General features: G+C 44.3%; 1 protein-coding gene across 1 annotated transcript in view; it reads right to left on the bottom strand.

Annotated features, from left to right (window-relative positions):
- EFCAB6 (EF-hand calcium binding domain 6) overlaps nt 1-26,607 on the bottom strand; it is a 1,149,121-nt gene that overhangs the window by 722,597 nt on the left and 399,917 nt on the right. Inside the window, exon 11 of the mRNA XM_030215418.1 lies at nt 10,889-11,003. Within this exon, the coding sequence (XP_030071278.1) occupies nt 10,889-11,003 (115 nt within the window). The remainder of the gene's footprint in view (nt 1-10,888; nt 11,004-26,607) is intronic.

Genomic DNA, 26,607 nt, shown 5'->3' with positions numbered 1-26,607 from the left:
CACGGGGACGACCAAAGTTCACGGGGGTGTGTCGAAGGCATAGCGAAGGCGGGACTTGGGCGTGCCTAACACATGGGCGTCCTCGACCCATAATTGAAAAAAGAAGGGCGTCCCTGACGAGCACTTGGACGACTTTACTTGGTTCTTTTTTGTTACGACCAAGCCACGAAAAGTTGCCCGAACTGACCAGATGACCACCAGAGGGAATCGGGGATGACCTCCCTTTATTCCCCCAGTGGTAACTAACCCCCCTCCCACCCTCCAAAAAATTCTTTAAAAATATTTGTTGCCAGCCTCAAATGTCATACTCAGGTCCATCGCAGCAATATGCAGGTTCCTGGAGCAGTTTTAGTGGGTGCAGTGCACTTCAGACAAACGGACCCAGGCCCATCTCCCCCCCTACCTGTTACACTTGTGGTGGTAAATGTGAGCCCTCCAAAACCCACCAGAAACCCACTGTACCCACACCTAGGTGCCCCCTATGGTAGTGGTGTACAGTTGTGGGTAGTGGGTTTTGAGGAGGTTTTGAGGGACTCAGCACACACAGTAAGGGAGCTATGTACCGGGGAGCAATTTATGATGTCCACTGCAGTGCCCCCTAGGGTGCCCGGTTGGTGTCCTGGCATGTCAGGGGGACCAGTGCACTATGAATGCTGGCTCCTCCCATGACCAAAGGGCTTGCATTTGGTCGTTTCTGAGATGGGCATCCTCAGTTTCCATTATCGCCGAAAATCAGAAACGACCAAGGACGACCATCTCTAAGGTCGACCTAAATTTCCAGATTTGGGCGTCCCCGACGTATTATCGAAACGAAAGATGGACCTCCATCTTGTTTTGATAATACGGGTTTCCCCGCCCCTTCATGGGGACGACCTGCAGATGATTTACAGTTTTTCTTCCTGATTAAAGATTCTATTAACAAGAATTTATATTTTTGGGACATCTTTTTCCAAACAATTATAGAATGGATGACAGCAAACAGATTCAAACTGAATGTACCCAAATTTCAGATTCGTTTTTGGCTGGGAAAGTTCTTCCTTCTGTAGTTACACAATTTTTCTGATTTGATGATGTAAAAATTCCTATTCTCTAGTTTAAAATATCTTAGAGTAGGGAGTCACGTGACGCCATGCGGGAGAGCGGTCGCAAGTGAGGTGCTCTCCGGCCCCGACTCTCTTCCCCTCGAGATTCCAGCTGGTCAGACCCCCGAAAAAAGGAGGCAATTAGAGTCGGAAGTGGAGCGGGCACTTGGGCCGCAGATCGCAAGACCGAGAGACGGCTATGGCAGCGAAATCGGTCGGCAAAGACCGCTTAAGACAGAAACCGGTGGACTCCAAGATGGCGTCCCCGCCAGGAGTGATCGGGACCTCAGTCTCCTTCACGTGGGTGGGTGAAATAACAGCGGAGATGACCACTGTTCTGGAGGAACTCCTAGAGAGAAGGCTCACCCCAATTGATACTAAGCTTGAAAAACTGCAGTCCCGCATGGAGGACTTAACTAGGGAATGTGTGGCCTTTCAATCTCGTACCAGCGCAGTGGAAGACCGGGTGCTGGAGGTAGAGGACGGACAGAAACAGCTTGTTAAACAGGTGGCAACCTTGGAGCAAAAAATAGAGGACTTAGAAAACCGCTCCCACCGCAACAAGTTAAGGTTAGTAGGTTTCCCTGAGGCTACCGGAGGCAGAGACCTGGCTGTTGTACTGGAGTGCTACCTCGCGGCACGAGTGAACTTCCCGGAAAGCATGGGACCGCTGCGGATAGAGAGAGCCCACCGCCTCGGAATACGACAAGACAGATCCACCAAACCGCGAGTAGTAATCTTGAGAGTGCTGAATTTTGCACATAAGCAGTTGATACTACAGGCATCAAGGAAAAAAAATGTCCTGATGTACGAGCAGAAACGGATTTTATGCTTCCAGGATTACTCCGCAGGAGATGCGGAGGGCGGCGGGCCTTTACGCCTATTTGCTCTCAGTTGTTTAATATGAAGATGCGCTTCACCTTAATTTACCCGGCTGTGCTGAAAGTTACGCATAATGGCACAGCACATTCATTCGAATCAGCCGAGGAGGCGAAAAGTTTTTTGCAGCAACTGGAGGGAGAAGCCACGGCGGGACCAAGCCACGCGCCGACGACCTGAGCAGGCAAGGAGCCTTCACTAACATCATTGCTGGTGTAAGTAATCATAAGGGACCCTGGAAACAACACCACCAATAATAGTTGAAATGTGATGTACCCATGTTGACAAAGATGACATGTGAGACATAATGGTTTGAAGGTGCGTTATGTTCAAAGTTTACAGTTTTGCAGTTATATAGAGATGACTGTAAGTACTCAATCTTTGAGGCGAAATTGAGCAACACCCTACCAGCATGCGCAGATGGACAGTTTGATTGCAGCTATTCCTGGTTTACGTCACATTTGGCGGACTTTGAGATGCACAGCTGTGACAAATTCTATCAGGAGTACTAGGACTGGAATAAATGGTCAGCGGATGGTACAAGACCCGAGAGTAAAGACTGAATGCATGAGGGGTTATTGAAATGTAAAGCAATGTGCAGATTCTAGGAAGCTTAGATTGGGGGTGTTTAGTTAGTTACTGTTGTTTACATGTGGGGATTCGGGAGACCGGAACGAATACGAGAGGGTCTATAATAGGAGTAAAGTGTATAGTAGCATACTAAGGAGGGAGGGGGGTCCAAGATTTGTTCCGGTACGATTAAGAGGGGGGAGTGTTTGGGAGGTGCTAAACGTGACCGTTTCCTACTTTGGGAACGATGAGAAAGGGGATATTGGGCAGGAAGGGTAAGGGGAGGAGAGGGAGGGGAGGGAGGGAGGAAGAGGGGCAGGGGAGGGATTGGCAGGAGTGGGGGGGAGGGAGGGAAGTCAACAAACACTCCGGGGGAGACAAGGTTTAATGGACGAGGCTCAGAAAGAAGATGTAAGCCCACCTGGGGGGGGGGGGGGGGCACAGGCTGGGGTGCCCTCTTTGGGAACAGAACACACTCGGTAGAGTTGCATCTATGTAATATCCTCGCTAGAGACTATGGTTAGGTTAGTCACATGGAATGTGGGGGGGATCAATTCGCCAATTAAAAGAACGAAAATATTACAACACCTACAACGGCACAGAATAGACATTGCCCTATTACAAGAAACACATTTGAGCCAGGAGGAACATGCCAAATTGAACAAATGGTGGGTGGAGGAATGTATCTCAGCAGGGGCTCAGGGGAAAAAAGGGGGGGTGGCAGTGCTCATCCGTAAAGGAGTGGCAGTGACGATTCGCCCTTATGTGGTTGACACTGGGGGTAGATATGTTTTTGTGGAATTAGAGATCTCCGGTCAAAAAGTATTAATCTGTAATGTATACGTCCCCAATCAATACGATAAACAGTTATAAAACAGGGTAATAGGCCATCTCCTTAACTACCCAGGGGCACATATAATAATGGGAGAAGACTTTAACACAGTGTGGGATCCTACAATAGACAGTTCACAGGGGAGGAGGAGCGATACTGCAGCGTCAAACAAAGGTCTAAAAAGGGTGGGCCGGATACTAGATTTAGTGGACGTGTGGAGAGTGTTACATCCAGGGAAACGAGATTATACTCACCATGCGAGGGCGCACGCATCACAGGCCCGAATAGATTATATACTTACCTCGGAAGCTTTATTTGGGATGGTGCAGGCGGTAAATATTGGTCCATATACGATCTCAGACCACGCATGGGTATTACTGGAATGGGAAATAGGCACGGGGAAGCCCAGAGGCAACTCATGGCAGTTCCCACTGGAACTATCGGGAGATGGGATTTTTAGGGAAAAACTTAATAAATATTGGGAAGATTACAAGGCCATAAATAAACAGCATGAGAGTGACCCCCTTCTCTTTTGGGAGGCCGCTAAGGCAGTGCTCCGGGGGGAGATCATCAGCTACTACCACCACGTACGGAAGGCTAGAAACAGGGAGATCCTCAGATTGAGTGCACTAGTGTGCAAGGCCAGAAGGGCATATGGCCAAACACATACAACAGCCCAACGCAGCAGACTACTAGAACTGCAGGCCGCTTTAAATGTGTTGCTGCACCAACGAGCATCAAAGTCCCAGGTATACTATAAATATCAGCTTCATAGATTTGGCAATAAAGCAGGTCACCTTCTGGCCAGATTAGCTACTCCAAGAGGTACCAAAAAACCGGTATTACAAATCAAGGGGGAACGGGGGGAGGTAGAACACCGAGAGGAGAAGATCTGCAAGGTCTTTGCACGATTCTACCGCACCTTGTACGCGCAGGCAGGGGATGAGGGTTTGCCAGAGTCCTCATACTTGGACAATATAGACCTACCATCCCTCAGCCCTCGAGATAAAGAAAAGATGAATCAGCCAATCCAGGTAGATGAAGTGCGATTAGCAATAATGCAGGGGAAGACGCTCAAGCTTTCGCATAGAATTTTATAAAATGTTAGGCGATAAAATCGTACCAACCCTAACTAAGTACTTCAACAAAATAGTGGACACGGCGCAGCTACCGGATGGTCTATCCTTAGCACAGATAGTGGTGCTGCCAAAGCCGGGGACAGACCCGTTGCTGCCGGAATCCTATCGCCCCATATCATTGCTAAATGCGGAGATCAAACTATTAGCAAAGGTTATGGCCAATAGGATGAAGAAAGTACTGCCTCAGTTAATCCACGAAGCGCAAGTTGGATTTGTGGAGGGTAGGGCAATAACTAAGAATCTTAGGAAAATCATAGCAGCCCTGGAGGTGAGGAGACACAGAAATACACCATCACTACTTATCAGTTTCGATGCAGAAAAAGCATTTGATCGGGTACGGTGGGCATTTCTGTTTGCAGTGTTGAGGAAATATGGGTTTGATGGAAGATTTGTGTCGGCTGTCAGGGCCCTTTATCACAATCCTAAAGCGAAGGCGCGGGTTAATGGGAGGGAATCAGCAGAGTTTATGATACAGAGAGGAACCCGTCAGGGGTGCCTGTTGTCACCATTGTTGTTTGTACTCACCCTGGACCCCCTGATCCGGGATATAATAGCTAGTCCGACGATCAAAGGGATGCAAATAGGTCATCTGGAATTCAAAATAGCAGCCTTCGCAGACGATCTTCTTTTGCTGATAACAGAACCTCAGACATCTCTGGGGGTACTAATGAATACCTTGCAGGAGTATGGAGATTATGCAGGGTTTTGCTTAAATCTGACCAAATCAGAGGCCTTGGCCTCCTCTGAGGAGGTAAAGAGGATATGGGATCAGGATTTCCCACTGAGTTGGGCAGGGGGGTCATTTAAATATCTAGGGATCCGGTTAACCATGGATTTAGAGAAACTATATGCCCTGAATGTTCACACCCTGCAGGTAAGGACAAAAACGCAGCTGGATCACTGGGAGGGTTTACCCATATCCCTGAGAGGTAGGGTGAACTTAATCAAAATGGCAATTTTCCCCAGATGGCTGTACCCTCTGCAGATACTCCATCTTCGTCTGCTGCAGAAGGATCTAACACGGCTCCACGGGGCTTTTAGTAAGTTCTGCTGGGCAAATAAGAAACCTAAAATTCAACTTAAAATGATGTTGGGAGGTTGGGGGGAGGGAGGACTGGGACTACCGGACATAGCCTTATACAACCAGGCATGTTTATTGAGACATGTGGGAGATTGGGTAGGCCAGACTAGTGTATTTACGCCTCTGGAAACTGAGCGAGCTTATTTTGCCCCTTATGACACTCTCACCATGCTCCACCTAGAAAGTGGTCAGATTCCCCTCCAATTCAAGCACTGTACGTTACTACAGCCGATGCGTATGGCATGACGGAGATTGGTTAAAAACATGGGGGGACAGCATACAGTATCGGAGCTTTTAGCTCTTAGAGGCAACCTGAATTTTGAACCTGGGCAAAGCAATGCCGCATTTTTAAGGTGGGAGAAGCGCGGCATTACAAAGGTGGAACACTTGCTCAGACGGGATGGGGGCCTTCAAAGTTATGAAGAGATACAAGGTAAAATAGGAAGGGCATGGGGAGATCACTTCGCATACGCGCAGGTCAAACATTATATTTTACACTTAGATCAACCTGGTTTGCAGCAGAAATTAGGACATAAAATAGAGACCTTTTTCCAAAATCTGGAGATAACAGGCATGACAGTGTCCTCCTTATACAAAGCATTGGTGATACGAGGTTCACCTAAAAATTTCAGCAGCATTAAACAAAAGTGGGAAAGGGAGTCAGGAAGGACCATAGACAAATGGGACATACAGGCCACATTGAAATCGATACCACACCTTACCATAGATGAGAGACTAAGGGTGGTCATGCGGGCCTATATGTCGGGACAGCAATGGGGACATATCAGCTCTACTCGGGAGGCGAAGTGTGCTAAATGCAACCATACACCCCACACCTTATATCATGCCTTCTGGGAATGTCCGGGGGTGCGGGCCTTTTGGAGCCAGATCCGGGGATTTATGACTAAAACCATAGGGGCCCCAGTGAACGGAACCTGGGATCATTTTGTGTTGGATACACAATCTGCATTTAAGACTAATGCTAAAGGTACTAGGGCATGGTGCAGTAAGGTCTGTTTGGTGGCACGTAAAAGTATTCTACAACGGTGGATATCCACAGAGCCACCGGTCTATTGGCAATGGCGAAACCAAATACACGAGTTAGCAACCTGGGAAGCCAGGGCGGCAAAAGGAGCCCCGAAAAGGAAAAAACAATTCTTATTGATTTGGAACCCATACTTACAGGGGTTAAGCCCCCGAGGCCGTAGCTTGGTTTTAAACTTACTGTAGGCTTGGAGGGGGGACAAGTGAATATGGGCTGATTACTCATTCCGGAGTGGGTTGGGAAATGGGGGGGTAGGGGCTTACCCGGGTTATCAGCATACAGGCTTGAGGAGCCATCAGGGACAGGGTTTATGGGGGGAGGGTAGAGGGATGAAGTTGATTTTGTTTGTGGGGCTTTGCATATACATGATGATAAGTAGACAACTTGATATTGGTCATAATAAGAAGGTTGGAATACAAAGGGAAAGGGGTGGGTTGGGGCTTAAAGTTACAGACCTGGTGGGTATACAGACAATTACTAACAGCAATGACTGAACCGCGATAAGGGAGCCACAAGAGCAAGGGCTCCTTCCCGGGGTAGTAATTGCCCACCAGTCATTAGAGACTCTGTATAGAGGGGGGCCACGTCCAAGACAAAGGTCAAGAGAATTGATAAAAAATATGAGAAACGTGCTGGCCCTTGCAAAACAAGGCCAATCCGTCCAACTCAGGACCAGAATATAGGGGGGAGGGAGAAAAATGAAAAATATGTTGATGGCACACCTTACCATTTTGTACTAATGTATGACAAATGTACTACACTGTTGAATTTGAAGTTATTTGGTTATGTATATTAGATTGACTCATCAATAAAAAAGTTGAAACATAAAATATCTTAGAGTATGGCTCAATTCTGTGTTGTCTTTAAGCATTCAACTGGAGAACTGTGGTTCAATAAGTGATTACTCCTGTACGGTATCTTGGATTGTCAGCAAATAAATTGCATGTTTTACTTTAGCTTCCTATTCAATGAAGGGTATAATTCAAAGTGTTAACTTTAGTTCCTAAAGCACTGAATGAAAGTGTTCCTATTTTGATTGATAACTAAGAATTTACCAACTCTTGAGAAGCTTAAGATCTGCAGACAAACATTTACTTGATATTCCATCCTTCCGCCAAATCAGATTAAATGAATACAGTTTTTCTATATTTTATGTGGCTGTTGCTATTCTTTGGAATGCACTTCCTATTGAATTACATAAAATTACATCAATAATACAATTTAGAAAATGCTTGAAAATATACCTAATTTCCACAAGCCTTTGCGGCTGCCTAACAAATTGCTACTTATCTGCTGTGCATATGTATTTATTTCTTTGAAGATATCGATGTGTGGATTTTCTTCTTTTTTGGGGGGGTGCATTTTTACTTGTTTTCAATTGTGATGTTTTATTTTGTTTTAATAAGATCTAAGGATTTTGTTTTTATTGGGATATTTATATATTTATTTAAACATATCTATTCTGCCTATAAACTATGGATATTACACATAACAAACACAATAAAATATAACAAAATACAATATGGACTTTCCCACCACATCAATCAAAGACAAATCTTAGCTAAACATTATCAAGGTGCGGAATATAAATTTTTTTAAACAAATAAGATTTGGGATAATTGATGACAAATTCTAGTATCCCCAACACCCAAACGGTTAAATGCACTAATCTTTCTGCTCCTTCTTTAGATATGTGCTTTACTAGCCAATTGTCAAAACAGAGAAACAAGTGCACAGCCAGTTTGTGCAGATATACTGCAATAACCACTAGGCATTTTGTAAAAATGCATTTGTAGGCATTTTGTAAAAATGCAAGTAGCTGATGCAAGACCAAAGGACACAACTCAATATTAGTAGTGATATTTCCCAATCATGAACCTGAGATACTTCCTGTGACTTGGATGTATCTGTATGTGAGTATAAACATCATTCAAGTCCAGAGAGCATAGCCAGTCCCCATTTTGGAGCCTAGAAAAACCATCCTGAGCTGCCAATTTGCAAATTGTCCTTATATAGAGGGCCACCCCGTAGATACTGCTAAGGGTTGATTGCAGCCATTTTGAATCCAGAGCCATGATGGGGCAGGAGCAGGAGGGGACCACACTTGCCTCCTCCTACTAGACTTACCAGGGGTCACCTCTGGGTAAGTCCTAGAGGTAAAAAGGGATCTGAGGGGGGTTGGGGAGTTTTTATTTTATATTGGGGGTTAGGAGATGGGGAACCTGAGTGCAGGGTTCTTCATGTTGGATTGAGGGTTGTGGGAGGAGGGTCTGAGCGAGAGAGGGTCTTTATTTTAGATCAGGGGGATTGGAGGACCTGTCACATGAGCTGTTTAATATTTAGCTCAGACCTGGATAGGCTTGAACAGGCAAAAGTTATGATGCCTTTTGTGTGGTTCTATTTTCCCAGTTTACCTATCCAGATGCTGGCTGAAAATTGGATAAATGCCAACTTTGCCATAACCCTATTCTCAGACTGCCCACATAGTTTGGATTTAACGAGTTAGAGGGGATATTCCACAGAACTATCCAGGTAAGTACTGATTAATATTCCCTCAGAGTCTGCTGAGGGGCATATTAACTGGGCAAGAGGCTCTCTTACCCTGTAAAGAGGGGGAAGTTATCAATGTGAAATACCATTAAGATAGGTTATTTTACCAGAAGTCATGATATTTTAGCACAGGGTTCCATTTTATGTACGACTTCATAGTGTGTAATGACCGTTTTACATGAAGGAAAGGGCTTTTATAAAATTGTGCAACCGCACACATGAGTAAGAAATAGGCACATGGAAAGTATATGTCTACGTTTTACATTAATTTCATATAAGCATTCCTGGAGGCATAGTTTGGGTAGAACAAAGGTAGAGTTGTGATGTACACAAGTATTTTACAAATGTGCATGCTTACAGACTAATTTTATAATAAGTCACCTAGATGGAAGTTCAAGTAGGTGCCTATTTTAGGAGTGGAGGAGTGGCCTAGTGGTTAGGGTGGTTGACTTTGGTCTTGAGGAACTGAGTTCAATTCCCACTTCAGGCACAGGCAGCTCCTTGTGACTCTGGGCAAGTCACTTAACCCTCCATTGCCCCATGTAAGCTGCATTGAGCCTGCCATGAGTGGGAAAGCATGGGGTACAAATATAACAAAAAAAAGACACTTGGAGGCTCATTTTCAATGTATTTAGACTTACAAAGTTCCATAAGTTATTATGTAATTTTGTAAGTCTAAGTGCTTTGAAAATACACCTCATAGTTGCCTATGGAGGACATTTTAGAAGCATCTAGGCATGTAAATAGCAACATTCACATATCTATGTGGTAAAATTTCCCCATTGGTTTTTGCACCTGACCCAAGGAAGGCACAATCACAAGCCACCAATTTAGAACTACAGTCTAAATAAAGGACCAGGAGTGAAAACTAAGTCAATTCCCCTCACTCCCCATCCCTCTGGCACACATCTAAATCTCCTACTCCCTTGAACCCCACCACCAATATGATCACTAACATCCCCGCTCCCTGAGCCTTCCTCCTGCCATCAGGCCATCTGATCCCCCATCCCTTCTAACACTAACTGGGGTTTTCCCTGGTAGCTAAGAGGGGCAGAAGCTCCTACCATCATCAGCGCCTGGGTTCACAATGGCACTTCTGACCACAAAGTAGAACCATTAGAGGTCAAGCTGCTAAATAAGGGCATGCAGTCAGACTTTCTCTTGCTCATCCAAGGCTGTAATAATGAATGGTACTTTCAGGGAACTTCTACTGAGCAGATGCAGAAATTAGGTATCTATCCACATCTCCCATATGGCAACACAGAGCACTAACAAACTGGTCAGTTGACTTGTTCCCTGATATGCCCTTTTCAAATGCTTACTATATTTTGCAAATTTCTGATACAAAAGGGACCTCAGGCTATAAATGAGTGGACTGAACAAATTAACATGCCTGTAACTCTATGTAGACAGGAGAGGCTTAGTGTAACCAGCAAACCATAAAGAAAACAAGAGGATGACTGATTGAAAATGTAAACTTTTATTCTTCAAGAGACCAGACACAGCACTGTGTTTCAGCAGAAAACCTGCCTCAGGGATCTGTCTGGAAAAGTCACAAAAAAATGTGGCCAATGGTGGTCAGTTGAAAAGCTATCTTGAAAAAGACGTAATTCAAATAGAAGTGAGAAAATCTATTCATGACTCAAACACAGCAAAACAAAATATGTAGCAAATATGTGTACCAAAATTGAAATAATTCAAATAACTTACATTATCGAGCATAAAAAATGCTTTCTTTAATGTAGGAATAGCTTCTTTGATTTGTCTGTGCAACTTCTGAAGAATATGATCACTTGAGAAATCTACTTCTTTGACAAGGTTTACTCTAAAACAGAAAACAAAAATCAAAGCTTACTAAATGTTCTTACCTATCGAGTCCTTTTACTATTTATAATCATGTAATAGCATTCATTGTACATAACACTGCAAACATACAAACGTGGGGGAATACAAAGAAATTCTTACACAAGCTCAAAAATGTAAAATGGTGCCATTAGACACCAATTTATGCTTGGGCTTCAAATTACTTACTAAGCTGCAATAACATTTTACCGAACATTGATTTGAGTTATGCACATTGAGGGTTATTTCATAATGGGTTGCTATGTGTGAAAGCCACATAGAGAGGCATTTTCAAACGAGGACGACCATCTCTAAGGGCGCCCAACTCTAAGGACGGTGCCGTGAAGGGGCGGGGCAATGCATAATATCGAAACAAGATGGATGTCCATCTTTCGTTTCGATAATACGGTCGGGGACGCCCAAATCTTGACATTTAGGTCGACCTTAGAGATGGTCGTCCTCGGTTTTCGGCGATAATGGAAACCAAAGACTTCTATCTCAAAAACGTCCAAATCCAAGCCCTTTGGTCATGGGAGGAGCCAGCATTTGTAGTGCACTGGTCCCCCTCAAATGCCAGGACACCAACCAGGCACCCTAGGGGGCACTGCAGTGGACTTCATAAATTGCTCCCAGGTGCATATCTTCCTTACCATGGGTGCTGAGCCCCCCAACCCCCCCCCCCCCCCCAGGTCCGCCTGCCTGAAGTACACTGCAGGAATAGCTTCTTTGATTTGTCTGTGCAACTTCTGAAGAATATGATCACTTGAGAAATCTACTTCTTTGACAAGGTTTACTCTAAAACAGAAAACAAAAATCAAAGCTTACTAGATGTTCTTACCTATCGAGTCCTTTTACTATTTATAATCATGTAATAGCATTCATTGTACATAACACTGCAAACATACAAACGTGGGGCAATACAAAGAAATTCTTACACAAGCTCAAAAATGTAAAATGGTGGGGGGAAAACAAGATGGCGTCCGGAAGGGAACGCTAGCCAGACGGCTCCATCACCCGTTTTCCCTCAATCTTCAAAAATTATTACCTTGAGATGCCGAAGCGGAGGGGCAAGCAGCGGATGACTCCCTCCACAGCTGCTGTGGTTTCGGGACCGATGGACCGTTTTGCGATGCCTGTGAGAGGTACGGGGCAGGATTCCTCGCTGCAGGAGGGAGCGATGGGAGGTTCCTCGCTCCCTCAGCTTGAGGCCGATATCTCCTTTAGCCCCGAACAGCGGAGCCCTCCGATGATGCCGGCAAGGGGTCTACTGCAGGGGCAGGAAGCACTCGGCGTCTCTGACCTGGAAGTGCATCCAGTAGAGGGAACTGCAGCAGACCAAGAATTGCCAGCTTTGGAAGCCGGAGGAAGAAGAATCAATGAATTGCTGGCTGGGAATCAGGAGCAGACATTGAAGAAAGATTTGACTGAGCTTGCTACATCTAGTAAGTCATTTTTGCCTTCTAAACCTGGGAATATAACTCTTGACTCGATTTGGGAAGCCTTGGTAGGGCTCGAGAATTCTTTTTCACAGAAGATATCTCAGGTGCTACAAGCAACTCAATTGCCTTTGGAAAAAATTGAAACTTTAGAAAATAGAATGAGTAATACTGAGAAATCTTTATTGTCATATAATGAAGCATTAAAAACTTCTCAACAAATACAAACTAATTTGATAAAAGAGAATATTATATTGCATCAAAAGACTGAAAATTTGGAAAATCAACTAAGAGCTAAAACTCTTAGGTTGATTAATTTTCCAAAAACCTCATTAATGGCTCCACTAATAATGTTTAAGAAATATTTATCGGACATTTTAAAGATTCACGAACAAGCATATCCTCCAATTTCAAAAATGTATTATCTACCTCCATATAAAATTGAGAAACAAAGATCTGATGCTTCATTTGACATATTGAATTTAACGCAAGAATTTCAAAAAGAAGAAATGACGACGACTCCAGCAACATTGATTGTCTCTTTTGTGTTAGAACCCGACTGCGATTGGGTCCTTAAACAATTTTTCCGTCATAGAGATGAACTCTTTATGAATAATAAAATTAGAGTATTTCCAGATATTGCTAGAGCAACACAGAAGAGACGCCAAGCGTTTTTGAAGCTCCGTCCAAGGGTCCTACAGTTGGGAGGACTATTCTGGTTAAACTTTCCATGTAAATGCGTGATAAAAGTTAGCTCAGTTAAATATATTTTCTATGATGCAATTCAATTAAGTAATTTTCTTGATTCTAAGTTTGCAGCTAATCCTAGTCAGCAAATGCAGGCTCTGTCTACATCTACTCCGTAAATAGGATAGTAACAGGCATATTACGTTCTCTTCTTTTTTTTCTATCTTATGTATTAATGAGAATAAATTTTCCTGGAATTTTACCTTGTTTTTCCTCTCAAATGGTGGACTTGAAATGGACGAGATAAAGTAATTTCTTTAGACTTTGAATTTCCTATGAAAATGATGTATAATTTCTTCCATTTTTTCCATTACAAGTGTTCTTATAATAATTTGTTAAAACTTATAAATAAAATAATTTAAAAAAAAAATGTAAAATGGTGCCATTAGACACCAATTTATGCTTGGGCTTCAAATTACTTACTAAGCTGCAATAACATTTTACCGAACATTGATTTGAGTTATGCACATTGAGGGTTATTTCAACTGCTCCAGGGACCTGTATACTGCTGCGATGGACCTGAGTATGGCATTTGAGGCTGGCAAAAAAGTATTTTTAAACTTGTTTTTTATGTTGGGAGGGGGTTAGTGACCACTGGGGGAGTAAGGGGAGGTCATCCCCGATTCCCTCCGGTGGTCATCTGCTCAGTTGGGGCACATTTTTTGAGGCTTGGTCATGAAAAAAAATGGACCAAGTAAAGTCGGCCAAGTGCTCGTCAGGGACGCCCTTCTTTTTTCTATTATTGGCCGAGGACGACCATCTCCTAATCACACCCCAGTCCTGCCTTTGCTATCCTGTTGACACGCCCCCGTGAACTTTGGTCGTCCCCGTGACGGAAAGCAGTCGAGGCTGTCAAAAAATCTGCTTTCGATTATGCCTATATGGACGACCTTGTGAGAAGAAGGACGCCCATCTCCCGATTTGTGTCGAAAGATGGGCGTCCTTCTCTTTCGAAAATAAGCGTGATAGACACCTATTCCCAGCCTATTAAATAAAGAAATTATCAAGCTGCATTAGAGTAGTAATCAGCATTATTTGCCCCATAATGCAACTTAAAGGGCCCACCTACATCCCACCCAGGCGTTCTCTATATATACGCCCCCATTGCAAATATGTACTTATAATTTAAGTGGATATTTTGCAGACTAGCACTTAGGCACCATGCACATAAATGCTGGCGCCTAACAGAACTACCCTGTAAGGGCATAATTCCATAAAACAGGTGCTAACATTTACACACCGGTTATGCACATCTCAGAGCTGGTATAAGTACATGAGCCTAACTGCCAGATATACATATGTACAAACTTTATAGTAATCTATAAGTTATGTGCATAAGTGACAGTCCCACTCATACTCCACCCAGATTTCATACATGTGTATGCCTACCTATCAAATACGTGCATATTTGCATTTACTTACATGGTAATTCTGTAAGGAGCCACTTAAAGATAGGCTGCAAGAACACTTGTAAACGCCAATATTCTAATCGTTTATATGTAAATGACTGGCAGAACAGCTAGGCGCTCTTCTGTAAACACGTACAAAATTCTCCCTATCACTCCCTTAGAGATCCTACATACTTGTCCCAAGCTCTCTTAAATTCATATACTGTTTTCATCTCCACCACTTCCACCGGGAAGCTGTTACATGAATTCACCACCCTTTCCATGAAGAAGTTTACCTCAGGTTACTCCTGAGTCTATCTCCTTTCACCTTCATCCTATGACCCCTCATTCCACAGCTTCCTTTCAATTAAAAGAGACCTACCTCTTGTGTATTTATGCTGCAAAAGTATTTAAATGTCTCTATCATATCTCCCCTCTCTTGCCTTTCTTCCAAAGGATACATATTGAGATCTTTAAGTCTGTCCCCATACACTTTATGATGAAGACCACTGCCCATTTTAATAGCCGCCCTCTGAACGACTCCATCCTGTTTATATGTTTTTGAAGATGCAGTCTCTTGAATCGTACACAATATTCTAAATGAGGTCTCACCACAATCTTATATAGGGGCATCATCACCTCCTTTTTCCAATCCTCTCCCTATCCACCCAAGCAACCTTCTAGCTTCCGCTGTTGCCTTTTCAACCTGTCTGGCCACCTTAAGATCATCACATATGATCACATCCAAGTCCTGCTCTTCTTTCCTGCACAAATGTTTTTCACCCCCTAAACTGTACTGTTCCCTCAGGTTTTTGCAGACTACAAAAGTGAAACATTAAATCCTGTTACAATAAATCCATTTATACACATGGAAAAAAGGGGCAACACCTAGAAAGCAGTGTATACTAATGCATGATGTATGAGAAATAAGGCTGATTTGGATTTACTGGAGGTCACAGACACGTGATTCACAGACAGCCATAACCAAGATACAGGTTATAACAGGCTATAATCTGTTCAGGAAAAACTGGGTAAGAAAAGGAGGAAGAGGAGTGGCAATATATGTTAAAGATAATATTAAAGTGACAGAACTGCAGACTTACAGGGTAAGGGATAGGCACTCTGGGTCAATCTAGAAAGAGGGAATGAAAAATGTTATTTACACTGGTGTGATACAGAGGCCTCCTTCACAGACAGAAGTAATACACTGAGATTTAATTGAAGACATTCAAAATATAGTTATGAAAAGGGAGTATACTACTAATAGGTTAACTTAATATGCCAGATGTTGATTGTGGTAACCCTTTTGCGGGGTCTTCTAGAAGTAGGAGATCCTGGATTCTCTACAAGAAAAACTGTTCCAGCAGTTGGTAATGGAACGCAAACATGATAGGACCATACTGGAATTAGTGCTTACAAATGGGGAGAATTATTTCTGATGTTATTATGGGTGATCATCTACCATCCAATGATCACTGGATGATGTGGTTCAATATTAAATGTAGAGAGGCAACCTTTATTAACAGATTGCCTCTAGCAGTCACTGCAGGACCTAGTTTAGTCTTTAAAAGCGCATGGTTCGGAATAAGGTGTCTTTCAAAGATTATCAACAAAACAGGGAAAATAGGGTATCCCGATAGTGAGGTTGCAAAAGAGACCATAGTACATCAGGTGTCCTTAAATAAAAATAAAAATCAGACAAAAGATTGCAAATTAATACTGTCAAGTACTGAACATGATGTAAATAGGAACAACAAACATAGTTTGAAATGTCTATATGCGAATGCCAGAAGCCTACGAAATATGATTGGAGAGTTAGAATATATTGAACTAAATGAAAAATTAGATATAATAGGAATCTCTGAGACCTGGTGGAAGGAGGATAACCAGTGGGACACTGTCGTACCAGGGTACAAATTATATCATAGTGATAGGGTGGAACGAATTGGTGGAGGGCTAGCATTGTATGTTAAGGAGGGCCTTGAATCAAATAGATTGAAAATTCTGCAGGAAACAAAAAACGTCTTGGAATCCCTATGGACAAATTACATGTGTAAAGGGGAAAAGGATAGTGATAGGAGTGTACTACCGTCTGCCTGGCCAGGATGAACAGACGAATGTAGAAATGTTAAAGAAAATTAGGGATGCTAACAAACTGGGCAACACAATAATAATGGGTGATTTCAATTACCCGGAATGGGTAGAATAAAATATCAACAACACACAAACAATTCTACCTCGTACACAATTAGTTTGGGGGCAACTATGGCGGGCACACTATAAAAAAGTGGAGAAAAAAAGACTTCAGAAAAATCGGATCCACCTCGTTCTTAAAGGACACACCTTAGATATAATGAGTCAGACGCTGAGTATATATACGTGTAAAGAGAAAAATGAAGCAGTCAGCCATTTTTTGTTCCAGGGTGATTTGGAGACGGAGAGTGATTTAAAGTGCTTGGATTATAAAGCAAGAAAATATTCCCCTGAGGCAGCTACGATATAGCGAAACAGGGCTTCCCTGTCGGGATTTGAGGAATTTTGAAAAAGTACAGCATTTGTACCTGGATTGGATTATGAATGGCGGAAAGACATCACTATAATGAGCTAAGTACATTTTCCAAGCTTGGATAAGTGAGTTTTTGAGTCTCCTACAATGTTTGTGGTGGCACATGGCAGTGCTCATATGAAAGTTAATGTGGAGTTTTTTTTTGTGAAGACACGATTGTAACGGTTCCCTCATTATATCTAAGGTGTGTCCTTTAAGAACGAGGTGGATCCGATTTTTCTGAAGTCTTTTTTTCTCCACTTTTTTATGGTGTGCCCTCCATAGTTGCCCCCAAACTAATTGTGAACGAGGTAGAATTGTTTGTGTGTTGTTGATTTCAATTACCCCAATATTGACTAGGTAAACGTAACATCAGGACATGCTAGGGAGGTAAAATTCCATGACGAAATCAAGGACTGCTTTATGGAGCAGCTGGCACAGGAGCCAACATGAGAAGGAAAAAATCTAGACCTACTCCTTAGTGGAGCACATGATCTGGTGCAGGAGGTAATGGTGCTGGGGCCACTTGAAAATAGTAATTTTAATATGAACAGATTTGATATCTGTTTTGGAGTAAGTACAGTTAGGAAATCCAGTACGTTAGCATTTAACTTTCAAAAAGGAAACTATGATAAATGAGAAGAACGGTGAAAAAAAACTTAAAGGAGCAACTGTGAAGGTCAAAAATTTACATCAGACATGAATGCCGTTCAAAAATACCATCCTGGAAGCCCATGCCAAATATATTCTGTATATTAAAAAAGGAGGAAGGAAAACTAAATGACGGCCAGCATGGTTAAAAAATGAAGTCAGGGAAGCTATTAGAGCATAAGGAATATCAAGTCAAATGCAAAGCGCTGATAAGGAAGGCAAAGAGGGACTTTGAAAAAAAGATTGCAATGGAAGCAAAAACATATAGTAAAAAACTTTATAGGTATATTAACAACAAGAAGCTATCAAAAGAATCAGTTGGATCGCTAGATGACCGAGGGGTAAAAAGGGCAATCAGGGAAGACAAAGCAGTAGCGGAGAGATTATATGCATCGGTGTTCACCGAGGAAGATTTGGGAGAGATACTGGAGCCAGAGATGGTATTCAAAGCTGACGAGTCAGAGAAACTGAATGAAATCTCTATAAACCTGGAGGATGTAATGGGGCAATCTGACAAATTGAAGACTAGCAATCTCCTGGACCGGATGCTATTCATCCCAGAGTAATGATAGAATTCAAAAATGAACTTGCAGAACTATTGTTAGTAATATGTAATTTATCTTTAAAATCAAGCATGGTACCGGAAGATTGGAGGGTGGCCAATGTAACACCAATTTTTAAAAAAGGTTCCAGAGGTGATCTGGGATATTATAGATGGTTAGCCTGACATTGTTGCTGGGCAAAATGGTAGAGGCTATTATAAATAACAAAATTACAGAGCATATTCAAAAGCATAGGTTAATGAGACAAATCCAACATGGATTTGGTGAAGGGAAATCTTGCCTCACCAATCTATTACATTTCTTTGAAGGGGTGAACAAAGATGTGGCTAAAGGTGAGCCAGTCGATATTGTGTATCTGGATTTTCAAAAAGCGTTTGATAAAGTAACTCATGAAAGACTCCAGAGAATATTTGAGAGTCATGAGATAGAAGTTAGTGTTCTATTGTGCATTAAAAACTGGTTAAAAGATAGGAAACAGAGAAAAAGGGTTAGATGGTCAGTATTCTCAATAGAGAAGGGCAGATAGTGGGATTCCCCTGGGATCTGTGTTGGGATTGCTGCTTTTTAACATATTTATAAATGATCTAGAGATGGGAGTAACTAATGAGGTATTTAAATTTGCTGATGAGACAAAGTTATTCAAAGTTGTTAAATCACAAAAAGATTGTGAAAAATTACAAGAGGACCTTACGAGACTGGGAGACTAGGCATTCAAATAGCAAATGTTGTTTAATGTGAGCAAGTGCAAAGTGATGCACTTGGGAAAGAGGAACCCGAACTACAGTTACAAGATGCAAGGCTCCACATTAGGAGTTACCGACCAGGAAAGCATCTAGGTGTCATCATTGATGATACATTGAAACCCTCTGCTCAGTGTGCTGCGGCTTTGAAAGCAAATAGAATATTAGGTATTATTAGGAAAACAAAAAAGAAGACAGTACAATGCCTTTGTATGACCACACCTCGAAACTGTGTGCAATTCTGGTCATTGTATCTTAAAAAATATATAGTGGAATTAGAAAAGGTACAGAGAAGGGCAATGAAAATGATAAAGGACGGCTGAGGGGAGATATGATAGAGGTCTATAAAATAATGAGTGGAGTAGAACAGGTAGAAGTGAATCGCTTGTTTACTCTTTCCCAAAATACTAGGACTAAGGGGCATGCAATGAAGCTACAAAGTAGTAAATTTAAAACAAATAGGAGAAAATAGTTCTTCAATCAACGTGTAATTAAACTCTGAAATTCATTGCCAGAGAATGTGGTGAAAACAATTAACTTAGTGGGGTTTTAAAAAGGTTTGTATAGCTTCCTAAAAGAAAAATCCATAAGCCATTATTAAGATGGACTTAGAAGAATCCACTGCTTATTTCTAGGATAAGCAGCATAAAATGTATTGTACTCTTTTGGGATCTTGCCAGGTATGTGTAACCTGGAAACAGAATGTTGGGCTTCATGAACCTTTGGTCTATCCCAGTATGGCAGCACTTATATACTTATGTGCTTATATATAAACAAGCCAGGTGAAAATCCTGGTGTGGAAGATGGGCGCAGATCCTCAGAATTCTACACGATGGACACCTTCCTGCCCTGAAAAAGCCACAAGACCACCAGGGTACCTTGAAGTATGTTCCGGGAGGGCACCCTGCGCTTGGGGTCCATCCCCGCGGGATCTCCGCAGACATGGAGGGGATCCCGAGATTCCCGCAGTACCTGTGGGAATCCTGTTATCCCCACCCCCATGCAGCTCTCTACTGCAACGTGGAGGAGCAGCCTAATGGGTAGAGCACAGAACTTGACAATCAGGGTTAAAATCCCACTACTGCTCCCTGTAATCTTGGGCTATTAATTTCACCTTCCATTGCCTCAGGGCTATTAATTTCACCTTCCATTGCCTCAGGTACAAAATTAGCTTGTGAGCCCTCCAGGGACAGGGAAATGCCTCACATAGCTCATTGTAACCAACCCTGGGCTAGTACTAACAAAGGTCTGGCCAGTACTTTCTTGTACTGAGGTTGCATCTGCCTTTTGCGGAGGTTTTGAGCTCTCTCACTCTCTTCCTGTATGTTTGCTGTCATATGCCATCTGGAACCTTCCTCTGTACTGTACACCCCTCTGCTTGCACTGACCTCCCTAGAGAAAGATGCTTTTGCACTGAATTGCTTCTGCCGCTTCTGCCTTGCTCTCCAGTATCCCAGGTGGCTCCTCTTGTGCCCCTTGGTTTTAAACAGCTTTGAGATGCATGACATAATTAATTTTGCTAGAAGCAGGGTGTTTGCCTCTATAAAATTTGACAGACAACTAATGAATGCCATTTTCTGCACTGTCCCCCTGTGCCTGACCTCATCACGTATGTGGCTATGTCAACACATGCATGAACTCAAGCACGGAAAACTGGGCGCTGGAAAAATTGGCCCCAGAAAACTGGGTGCAGCAGTGCAATCAGGTACCAATATTTGTGCTTGCATCCTATAATGGTCCTGCCCTGCTGCACAACTTTTATGAGATACATGCACTGTTTTAGCACTCAACTTTGGGTATGCCCTGGGATTTTATAGTATGGAGTGTTGCCACGATTTGGGTTTCTGCCAGGTACTTGTGACCTGGCTTGGTCACTGTTCAGATAACAGAATACTGAGCTAGATGGAGCATTGGTCTGACCCAGTATGGCTACTCTTATGTTCTTATGCTGACACCTCTCTGAGTGCCCTTTCTTGAACTGGGCCTTATACATATGGTTGCAGAACTAATAGCAGTGGTTCAGTGTGAGTAGGTCAGAAACTGAAAGATTAGTTCTTTATTTTATTAGATTATTGCTCACATCTTTTTCAGTAGTAGCTCAAGGTGAGTTACATTCAGGTACTCTGGATATGTCTCTGTCCTGGGAGGGCTCACAATCTAAGTCTGTAAATGAGGCAATGGAGGGTTAAGTGACTTGCCCAAGATCACAAGGAGCAGCAGCGGGATTTGAACCAGCCACCTCTGGATTGCAAGACTAGTGCTCTAACCACTAGGCCACTCCTCCACTCCACTTATTATCTGATTGAGAAGTTTTTTTTATTGTTTGATTGTTCTCGGAGAAAATGCATACCTGTAGCAGGTATTCTCCGAGGACAGCAGGTTGAATATTATCACGTATGGGTCGTTGTCCTCAACAGCCCAGGAGACCAGAGCACTTGCAAAGCAAAAAAATCAAAGAGACTTCTAGAACGTAGCATCACAAGGGACCAACACACCACGCACGCGCAAGTGACTTCCCGCACGCGACGCGAACGTGCAATCTCAGTTTGATAGAAAGCAAATATATATAACAGGAACAACTCCAAAGGGGAGGAGGATGGCTTGTGATAATATTCAGCCTGCTGTCCTTGGAGAATACCTGCTACAGGTATGTATCTTTATTTTCTCTGAGGACAAGCAGGCTGATATTATCACATATGGGGTATACCTAGCCCCCAGGGTCACTCAAAACAAAGAACATTGGTCAATTGGGCCTCGCAACGGCGAGGACATAACATGAATTGACCTAAAAAGAAAGACAACTAAGTGAGAGTGCAGCCTGGAACAGAACATAAATGGGCCTAGAAGGGTGGAGTTGGATTCTAAACCCCGAATAGATTCTGCAGCACCGACTGCCCAAACCAACTGTTGCGTCGGGTATCCTGCTGAAGGCAGTAGTGAGATGTTAATGTGTGGACTGATGACCACATCGCAGCCTTGCAAATCTCTTTAATGGAGGCTGACTTCAAATGAGCCACTGATGCAGCCATGGCTCTAACATTATGAGCCGTGACATCTGCCAGCTTGGGCGTAAGTGAATGAAATGCAATCTGCTAGCCAATTGCAGATTGTGCATTTTCCGATGGCGAATCCCCTCCTGTTGGGATTAAAAGAAACAAGCAACTAGGCGGACTGTCTAAAGGGCTTCGTCCGCGCCATGTAAAAGGCCAATGCTCTCTTGCAGTCCAAAGTGTGCAAACTGCTTTAGCCAGGGCAGGTATGAGGACGGGGAAAGAATGTTGGCAAGACAACTGACTGGTTAAGATGGAACTCCGATACCACCTTTGGCAGGAACTTAGGGTGCGTGCGGAGGACTACTCTGTTGTGATGAAACTTGATATAAGGTGCATGCACTACCAAGGCCTGAAGCTCACTGACTCTACGAGCTGAAGTAACAGCTACCAAGAAAACGACCTTCCAGGTCAAGTACTTCAGATGACAGGAATTCAGTGGCTTAAAAGGAGCTTCCATCAGCTGGGTGAGAACAACATTGAGATCCCATGACACTGGTGCAGGTTTCACAGGGGGCTTTGACAAAAGCAAACCTCTCATGAAGCGAACAACTAAAAGCGGTCTAGAGATAGGCTTACCCTCTACATGCTGATGATAAGAACTAATTGCACAAAGGTGGACCCTTACAGAGTTGGTCTTGAGACCAGACTCTGATAAGTGTAGAAGATATTCAAGCAGGGTCTGTTTAGGACAAGAGAGAGGATCTAGGGTCTTATATCACACAAGACAGCAAACCTCCTCCATTTGAAAGAGTAACACCTCTTCGTGGAGTCTTTCCTGGAAGCAAGCAAGACTTGGGAGACACCCTCTGAAAGACAGAAGGAGGCGAATTCTAAGCTCTCAACATCCAGGCCATGAGAGCCAGAGACTGGAGGTTGGGATGTAGAAGCGACCCTTCATTCTGAGTGATGAGGGTTGGAAAACAGTCCAATCTCCATGGTTCTTCGGAGGACAACTCCAGAAGAAGAGAGAATCAGATCTGACGCGGCCAGAAGGTTGCAATCAGGATCATGGTTCTGCAGTCTCGCTTAAGTTTCAGCAAAGTCTTCCCTATAAGAGGTATGGGAGAATACGCATACAGAAGGTCTGTCCCCCAATGTAGGAGAAAGGCATCTGATGCTAGTCTGTCGTGGGCCTGAAGCCTGGAACAGAACTCAGGGACCTTGTGGTTGATCTGAGTGGCAAAAAGATCCACTGAGGGGGTGCCCCATGCTCGGAAGATCTTGCGGACTACGCCCATGTTCAGTGACCACTCGTGAGGTTGCATTATCCTGCTCAGCCTGTCGGCCAGACTGTTGTTTATGCCTGCCAGATAAGTGGCTTGAGAAACATGCCGTGACGGCGTGCCCAAAGCCACATCTGGACGGCTTCCTGACACACAGGGCGAGATCCGGTGCCCCCCTGCTTGTTGGTGTAGTACATGGCAACCTGATTGTCTGTCTGAATTAAGATTACTTTGTTGGACAGCCAATCTCTGAAAGACTTTAGAGCATTCCAGATTGCTCTTAATTCCAGGAGGTTGATTTGCAGACCTTTTTCCTGAAAGGACCAGGCTCCCTGAGTGTGGAGCCCATCTACATGAGCTCCCAACCCCAGGAGAAATGTATCCATTGTCAGCACTTTTTGGGCTGAGGAACTTGGAATGGTCACCCCACGGTCAAATTGGATCGAATCGTCCACCACTGAAGAGAATTCCGAAAGCTGGTGGACAGTTGGACTACATTCTCTAGATCTCCCGTAGCTTGAATCCACTGGGAAGCTGATCTCATATGTAGACGTGCCATGGGCGTTACATGAACTGTGGAGGCCATGTGCCCCAGAAGTCTCAACATCTGCCGAGCCATGACCTGCTGAGATGCTCGAACCATGGACACCAGGGACAGAAGGTTGTCCGCCCTTGCCTCGGGAAGATAAGCTCGAGCTGTCTGAGTGTTCAACAGGGCTCCAATGAATTCCAATTTTTGGACTGGGGTGAGATGGGACTTGGGATAATTTATGACGAACCCCAGTAGCTCTAGCACCCGAATAGTCATTCCCATGGACTCCAGAGCACTCTCCTTCAAGGTGCTCTTCACCCGCTAATCGTCGAGATAAGAAAACACATGCACTCCCAGTCTGTGTAGCGACGGTGCTACTACAGCTAGGCATTGGGTAAACACTCTGGGCACAGACGCCAGGGCAAAAGGCAGTACACGGTACTGAAAGTGCTGTGTTCCTAGTGGAGGAGTGGCCTAGTGGTTAGGGTGGTGGACTTTGGTCCTGGGGAACTGAGGAACTGAGTTCGATTCCCACTTCAGGCACAGGCAGCTCCTTGTGACTCTGGGCAAGTCACTTAACCCTCCATTGCCCCAGGTACAAATAAGTACCTGTATACAATATGTAAGCTGCATTGAGCCTGCCATGAGTGGGAAAGTGCGGGGTACAAATGTAACAAACAAAAAAAAATCGAAGATACTTCCTGTGAGTTGGAAGTATCGAGATGTGTGTGTAAGCATCCTTAAAGTCCAGAGAGCATAGCCAATCGTTTTCCTGAATCATGGGAATAAGGGTGCCCAGGGAAACCATCCTGAACTTTTCTCGGACTAGAAATTTGTTCAGGGCCCTTAGGTCTAGGATGGGACGCATCCCCCCTGTTTTCTTTGGCACAAGCAAGTACCTGGAATAGAATCCCAGCCCTTCTTCCCCTGGTGGAACAGGTTCGACCGCTTGGGCCTGTAGAAGGACGGAGAGTTCCTCTGCACGTACCTGCCTGTGCTGGGAGCTGTAGGACTGAGCTCCCGGTGGGCGGTTTGGAGGCTTGGATTCCAGAATGAGGGTGTATCCTAACCAGACAATTTGAAGAACCCGCCGGTCGGAGGTTAAAAGAAGCCACCTTTGGTGAAAAAACATCAACCTCCCCCCAACCGGCAAGTCGTCCGGTACGGACACGTTTACTGAGGCTATGCTTAACTGGAGCCAGTCAAAACCCCGTTCCTCGCTTTTGCTGGGGAGCCACAGTGGCCTTAGGCGCACGCTGTTGACGAGAACGAGCGCATTGGGACTGAGCCTGGGCAGGCTGCCAAGAAGCAGGAGTGTACGTACGCCTAGCATAGGAATAGGGAGCACCCCTCTTCCCTCCAAAAAACCTCCTAGATGAGGAGGTAGTAGCAGAAGACACCTGGCGGGAGAGAGAATCCACCGCATCATTATGCTTCTTGAGCTGGTCAACTAGATCGTCTACTTTCTCACCAAAAAGGTTATCCCCCCAGCAAGGAACATCCGCCATCCGCTGCTGGACCGAATGATCCAGGTCAGAGACACGCAGCCATGAGAGTGTGCGCATCACTATACCTTGGGCAGCGATCCTAGATGCTACATCAAAAGTGTCGAACGTACCCCTGGCCAAGAATTTTCGACACGCCTTCTGCTGCCTGAACACCTGGCGAAAAGGCTCGGCCTGCTCTGAGGGAGTGCATCAACCAAGCTAGACAGTTGCCTCATCGAGTTCCGCAAGTGGATGCTTGTGAAGAGCTGGTATGGTTGGATTTTGGCAGCGAGCATAGCGGCCTGACACGCCTTCCTCCCAAAAGAGTCCAAGGTTCTAGATTCTCTGCCTGGGGGCGCCGAGGCATAGTCCATAGTACTCTTTACTCTTTTGAGAGCAGAGTCCACCATCATGGAATTGTGAGGTAGCTGAGACCTCATCAATCCAGGCTCCCCGTGGATCCGATATTGGGATTCAGCCTTTTTCGGGATTATGGGATTAGACAGAGGGAACGACTAGTTTCGCATAAGGACTTCCTTCAGTACGTTATGCAAAGGAGCCATTACAGCCTCTCTAGGCGGAAAAGGATAATCCAGGACCTCGAGCATTTCAGCCCTGGGTTCATCCTCAACCTTCATAGGGAAGGGAATAGCCGCAGCCATTTCCCAGACAAAGGAGGTGAAAGATAGACACTCCGGTGGAGAAAGTCTCATTTCTAGTGGAGGGGAAGGTTCAGAAGGAATCCCATAGGACTTGTCAGAAGAAAAGTACCTGGGATCCTCCTCTTCCTCCCATGAACACTCATCTTCAGTATCGGACAAGACATCCCTCAGAACAGTCTGAAACTGAGCCTGCCTCGACACCGAGGAACGACGTCCTCGATGGCGGTGTTGAAGTCGATGCCCGCCTGGACTCCAGTGAAGCTTCCACCACTGACGTTGAAGGAGAGTCAACCTGGGTGGCATCCAACACTGATGCAGCAGGCGGCACTAAGGTCGGGGACCTCACCACAGGCGAAGGGCCACATGCCACTGCAGCAGACGGTACAGAAGGCGCAAGCACCCCCAACACCGAATCAGACTGGCACAGCAACCCTTCCAAAAGCTCTGGAAGCATGGCCCCGATGCGCTCGTCGAGAGCCGTCATCGGACAAGGCTGCGGGGTCGGTACAGGGGCTGGTGGCAGAATCTGTCGAGGCTCAGGAGCAGGTACCGGGCTGCTA

The sequence above is a fragment of the Microcaecilia unicolor genome, chromosome 9 (genome assembly GCF_901765095.1).
Source record: "Microcaecilia unicolor chromosome 9, aMicUni1.1, whole genome shotgun sequence".
In the NCBI taxonomy this organism is placed as follows: Eukaryota; Metazoa; Chordata; class Amphibia; order Gymnophiona; family Siphonopidae; genus Microcaecilia; species Microcaecilia unicolor.
Note: the sequence above shows the minus strand (reverse complement) of the source record. Positions and strands in the feature narration are given on the sequence as shown.